Source organism: Piliocolobus tephrosceles, chromosome 6, assembly GCF_002776525.5.
Source record: "Piliocolobus tephrosceles isolate RC106 chromosome 6, ASM277652v3, whole genome shotgun sequence".
In the NCBI taxonomy this organism is placed as follows: Eukaryota; Metazoa; Chordata; class Mammalia; order Primates; family Cercopithecidae; genus Piliocolobus; species Piliocolobus tephrosceles.
Genome location: NC_045439.1, coordinates 89,005,164 through 89,010,755, shown reverse-complemented (window position 1 = coordinate 89,010,755; position 5,592 = coordinate 89,005,164). Strand labels below are relative to the sequence as shown.

The 5,592-nt window shown below is 56.6% G+C and overlaps 1 protein-coding gene across 1 annotated transcript in view; it reads left to right on the top strand.

Annotated features, from left to right (window-relative positions):
- Positions 1–1,208: 1,208 nt before the first annotated feature.
- LOC111527166 (A disintegrin and metalloproteinase with thrombospondin motifs 7) overlaps positions 1,209–5,592 on the top strand; it is a 32,698-nt gene continuing 28,314 nt past the window's right edge. The window contains exons 1-4 of the mRNA XM_026448054.1: positions 1,209–1,284; positions 1,469–1,761; positions 2,058–2,319; positions 2,479–2,589. Coding sequence (XP_026303839.1) covers positions 1,209–1,284; positions 1,469–1,761; positions 2,058–2,319; positions 2,479–2,589 — 742 coding nt within the window. The remainder of the gene's footprint in view (positions 1,285–1,468; positions 1,762–2,057; positions 2,320–2,478; positions 2,590–5,592) is intronic.

Here is a 5,592-nt window from a genome sequence, read left to right as displayed (position 1 = left end):
CTGAATTGTCCCTGTCACTAAGCAGCAAGACCAGCTGGTGTAAGCGGTGGGGAAGAAATGGAAGATGGTTGGGTAGGGGCCAGGAGTCAAGCAGTGGGTATAGCTAGGGAGGGAAGTAGGTGAAGCCAGGAGGGGCTGGTAGATGGGGCAAAGAGGAAGGTGTCAAGGGACTGGAGGAAGAGCAATACATAGTGGGACTGTAAAAGTGGAAAGGAGGGCAGGGTTGGGTCTGAGAGGAGGGCACCTGATCTTCAGATTTCCGAGATGGAGCAGTTCTGAGTGATGACCTAGCCCAGGCTGTGACCCTGAGACCTGATGGCTAAGGTGGAGTGGAAGGTCATTGGAGATGAGGTGGAGGAAGTAGGTGACCCTGTGCTACAGGAATTCCCTAGAGGACAGAAGGGTTGAGGGTGGAGAGGAAGCCAGAAGTGAGCTTCCAGGAATTGAAGGAAAGCACCCAGGAGATTAACAATGAGGAGGTGTGCGGACCTCAGAGGGCAAGCGGCACACAAAGGCTAAACAAAGGGAGGAAGCTGACCATAACCTCCCTGAGGACAAGACTGGCATCCTTCGGGAAGGGCCATGTTTAGTGATGGCAGAAGGGTGAGAGGAAGCTCCTGGGAGCACAGGGGGAAAGGGAGCCCGAAGCCAGAGCCAAGGCTGGGGCCGCGAAGAACAGATGGCCGGTGTTAGGGGCGGAGGCTGGCCTGGGATGTGAGATTGGGGTTGGCCGGCCTCCAGGCTCCCCCGGGGCCCCTGTTGAAAGTCTGTGGGCCCTGGCCTAGGCGAAGCCGCGGTCCCCTGCCTGTGGACTCAACTCTGCGCTCTGCTTCAAGCAAACACACTAGGAGAGGAGTCAGGAGATGGGGAACTGCGGGGCCCCACCTAGCGCGGGCAATCGCTGTCCATCCAGGGAGGGCCCAGGCCTCTCTCCGCAGCTAGCTTTGAAGCAGGGACCCCGCTGCCCCTCTGTGTGACCCTGGACCCTCGGGAGGCCTCCCGTGTCCCCTTTTGAGAAGCTGCCCTACTTGGCCCGGAGAACACAGCGAAGGGCACCTCCTGGAGCCCAGTTTAGGGACAACACAGAAATTCTGGAAATTCCAGATTCTTTGTGGGGAGCCTCAACGGGCCGGGGTCGGGAAAGCCTGGCTGGGCTCCGCCGGCAGGGGGCGCTGGGGACAGAGGGGCGAGGGGCGCGGACATCCGTCATGGGGCGCTGCCTGCGCCGGGCCCTGCCAGCCCTTAAGGGGAGCGTGGCCTGCGGGGCCGCAGAGGCCGGGGCCGGTGGGGGCGGGGCGGGGCCGGGGGCGGGGGAAGGAGCCTGAGGGGCGGGGCGGGGCCGGGGGCGGGGGAAGGAGTCCGAGGGGCGGGGCGGGGGCCGGCAGCCGCCCTCCCTCACCCTCCCTCCCTTTCTTTCTTTCTTTCTTTCTCTCCTTCTCGCTCTCTTGTCTTTTCTCTGCCTCTGCAGCCGGCCAAGGGGGCGGGCCCTGCAGCCTTTGTTGCCCGCGGACCGAGCGCAGCCGACCGGAGTCTGGGCCGGGTAGTCTGGAGCCGCACGCGGGCCGTGCATGTCCTGAGCCGGACCTGGGACCAGGCAGCGACCGGACGGGACGGACAAGAGCGTGCGCGCGGGGTCACCCGGCGGCCGCCCGGTCCCTGCCATGCCCGGCGGCCCGAGTCCCCGCAGCCCCGCGCCGTTGCTGCGCCCCCTCTTCCTGCTCCTCTGCCCTCTGGTTCCCGGCGCTCCCGGACCCGCACCAGGTGGGTGTCCGCCCCTCCCCGGCCAGCCAGCCCTGCCACCCCTTCCCGCTCCCCAAGTCTTGGTTTAGTCCCTCCTCACCTTTGTGGTCCCCGCGTCGGTCCCGCTCTGCCTGGAGGTGGTCGTGTCTTCTGCTCCCAGGGTATTAGGGGACAGGGGTGGGGTCGGGCTGGCGGGGGAGTGAGGCGGTGCCTCTGGGGAAACTTCCTCAGCCCCTGATTCAGCTACTGACACTGTCTGTTGCCTGGAATAAGCCCCTTCCGCTCTTCGGGCTCCGGTTTCCCCACCTCGGGTGCAGCAACGCGCCTCGCTCCTGGGAGAACTGTCGTCCGAGTGGGCTGGATGGAGCGCGGTTTACCCACTGAGGATTTGGTTTCTCACAGTCCTCAGTGGCGCTCTCCTGGAAAGCGGGCTGTCCGGGACACCGCAGGCGAGGGCGCCAGGTCGCAGGTCTCAGCGGGTCCCCGCCGCCCCTCCCCCCTCCCCCCCGCCGGCTCCTGCCTACCGCATCTGGGCTGCTGGCGCGGTCCCTGGTGGCCGGGGGCACCGGGTCTTGCGCGGTCCTTGCACTTCCTGCCTCTCCCTCCCCCAAGTGTGAAGACGCCGGGAATGGAACGGGGAGCAGGAGCTTCTTTTCCCGGCGGTGGGTTAACTCTCCCCGCCCCGCCGGGCCGGCCTCCGACGAGCCTCTGGCCTGCGTCCAGACTCTTGTTTGGCAGAGACCTGCCGGGCGGCCGCGCTGCTGGCGCGTCTGACGCAGCGCAGCGGGCCTGGGAATTCAGTAACCGAGTATGTAGGAGACCCCAGGCCCGGTGCTCAGGAAGCTCCCAGTCAGGGGAGGCGGTGGATAGTTGGGAGAGCCCTGCAATAGAGGCGATCGGCAGGCTTTGTAGGAGAGGAGGGGCATGAGGTTGGAGAGACTGGAAGGATGGATGGATTCTGGATGGGCTGGAAGGGCGTGGAGGGAGTGGGGCCCTCCCCTCGGGAGCATCAGTCGGGGGACTGGAGTAGGGTTGCTTGCTGGGACGGGGTCGACCTACCTCCCCACTGGAGGGATTGTGACTGGAAAGTAGTCTGGGCGGGAAGGATGGGGACATTTACTCTTGGTCTCAGAGGTTTGGGAAGTCAATGAGGGGAGCAGCTGATGAAAGCAGTATTTTGGGAAGATTTGGTCTAGCAGCCATGTGCAGACTGCAGAGGGAGCGAACATTTAATGAGCACCTGCTGTGTGCCAGCCTTACGGGTTCTTATTTCTCACAATCTCCACAACAACCCTACAAAGCAAGTGATGGAAAGGTCTTTTATGGACCAGCAGACAGGCTCAGAGTAGAGCGACCTGTGGGATTGGACTCCTGAGCTTCCTGAATGAGGCCTGTGTTTTCCACTGTCCAGAGCTGGGGGCTGAGGAGCATGAACCAGGCTATGGGAATGAGAGAGCAGGAAAATGCTTCCTTCAGGACTTGGGTCCAGGCCCCCTGGCAACTGTGGGAAGAGCTGGGTACGGTCAACCTGGTGGTATTCTTATGAGTATTAAATGAGATACTGAATATGTCAGTTGCTCGGTACAGGACACAGTGACTACAAAGTAGTGGTCATTATTATTATTATTATTATTATTATTATTATTATTATTGAGACCGAGTCTCGCTCTGTCACCAGAGCTGGAGTGCAGTGGCCGGATCTCAGTTCACTGCAAGCTCCGCCTCCCGGGTTTACGCCATTCTCCTGCGTCAGCCTCCCGAGTAGCTGGGACTACAGGCACCAGCCACCTCGCCCGGCTAGCTTTTTGTATTTCTTAGTAGAGACGGGGTTTCACCGTGTTAGCCAGGATGGTCTCGAACTCCTGACCTCGTGATCCGCCCATCTCGGCCTCCCAAAGTGCTGGGATTACAGGCTTCAGCCACCGTGCCCGGCCTATTTTTATTAATCTGCCAGGCCAACCCAGGACTCCCCAGATGACCTGGACCTGCTGTTTGCGGGTGGAGGCAGGCCAGGCACTCTCCTTTACCTAATCTGGGCACAAACACTCCAAGGGTGGAGTCTGTCTCTAGTGTTCCCATAGATATAGAGCATGGGGTCCTCCCTGTTCTGCATTCCCTCAGGATTGGTGACTTTGAGGCTGCTGGCCTGTTTGTCATTTTCTTTGGAGCCCAGGACCTAAGCCTGGGGCTCCTCCTACTACTGAATGTTACCTTCTTTGAGACCAAAGGGCTCATCCTGGGCTCACTTTTAGGAAAATATATCCTTTTTCCCCACTTGTGACTAACCCAGGGACCTGGTAGGGTTTCTGAGGCTGGAGCCCAATCATGTCTCCTCCTCATGCTGTATGGCACATGTGAACCCTGTGTGCATGTGTTTCTGTGCGTACTAGGACTCACAGAGGAGGGCATTCACATACCACCCCCCACCCTGCCGGTTATTTTTCCTTCTTGGCATGAGCTGTGGGTCATTTGAAGGGTTGGATTGTAACTCAGGTTCTTGATAGGGAGGTGAGTGAGGGTAAACACCATGTTGGCATTTCTTTGGTAGAAACTCCAAAGTGACAGTTCTGTCACCCAGGGGAGATATTAAAAGTATTTAACACCCAATGTGGCAGGAGCTTGGTCCAATCAGAACAGACCTCCTGACTTGGCAGAATAGATTTGGCCATGAATCTCTGGCAGTCCTCCTGAATGGTGCCTGTTGCCATCCCACTGTCACTTGAGCTCTGCAGGCTCAGCTTTGATGCAAGCACATGACCATTTGAGACTGGAACCTGCAATTACTCCTTGCTGGCACTGGGTGGTGCTAGTTTCAGCCACCAACATCTCTACTGGGGTCAACTGTAGGCTACAGTGAAAGTTACTTATTTTTAAACTTACCCCTGCACTCTTTAAAAATATTTTAATGGAAAAACAATACAAGTTCACTACAAAAAATCAATGCTGGTGGGGTGCAGTGGCTCATGCCTGTAATCCCAGCACTTTGGGAGGCTGAGGCTGGCGGATCTCTTGAGGCCAGAAGTTCAAAACCAGCCTGGCCAGCGTGGTGAAACTCTGTCTCTATTAAAATACAAAAATTAATTGGCTATGGTGGTGCATGCCTGTCATCCCAGCGACTCGGAAGGCTGAGGCATGAGAATCACTTGAACCCAAGAGGCAGAGGTTGCGGTGAGCCGAGGTTGCACAACTGCATACCGGCCTGGGTGACACAGGGAGACTCTGTCTCAAGACAAAACAAAACAAAAAACCAACCAACAAACCAAACAAACAAAAACTAAACAAAACAAGAAAAAAATTATTGCAATAAAAGTGGCAACATCCTGTAAGTCTGTTCTTTTCTTGTTGATTGAAAAAGATGTTTTAGACCAGGCACAGTGATGCACACCTGTAATTCCAGCACTTTGGGAGGCTGAGGTAGGCAGATCATTTGAGCCCATGAATTCAAGACTAGCTTGGGCAGCATAATGAGACCCCATCTCTACAAAAAAATTAAAATATTATCCAGGCCTGGTGGTCCACGCCTGTGGTCCCAGCTACTTGGGAGGCTGAGGTGGGAGGATTGCATGAGCCCAGGAGGTCAAGGCTGCAGTAAACCATGATTGCATCACTGCACTCTAGGCTGGGTGATGGGGCGAGACCCTGTCTCAAAAAAAAAAAAAGAAAAGAAAAAGAAAGAAAGAGAGAAAGAGAGAGAGAGAAAGAGAGAAAGAGAGAGAGAGAAAGAGAAAGAAAGAAAAAGAAATAAAGAAAAGAAAAAAAACATTTTTTGGTTTGGTTTGGTTTGTTTGTTTTTAAGCCATTAGGCAAACAGATAAAACAACATGTTTTTAAAAGAAAAAGCTAAGTATACAT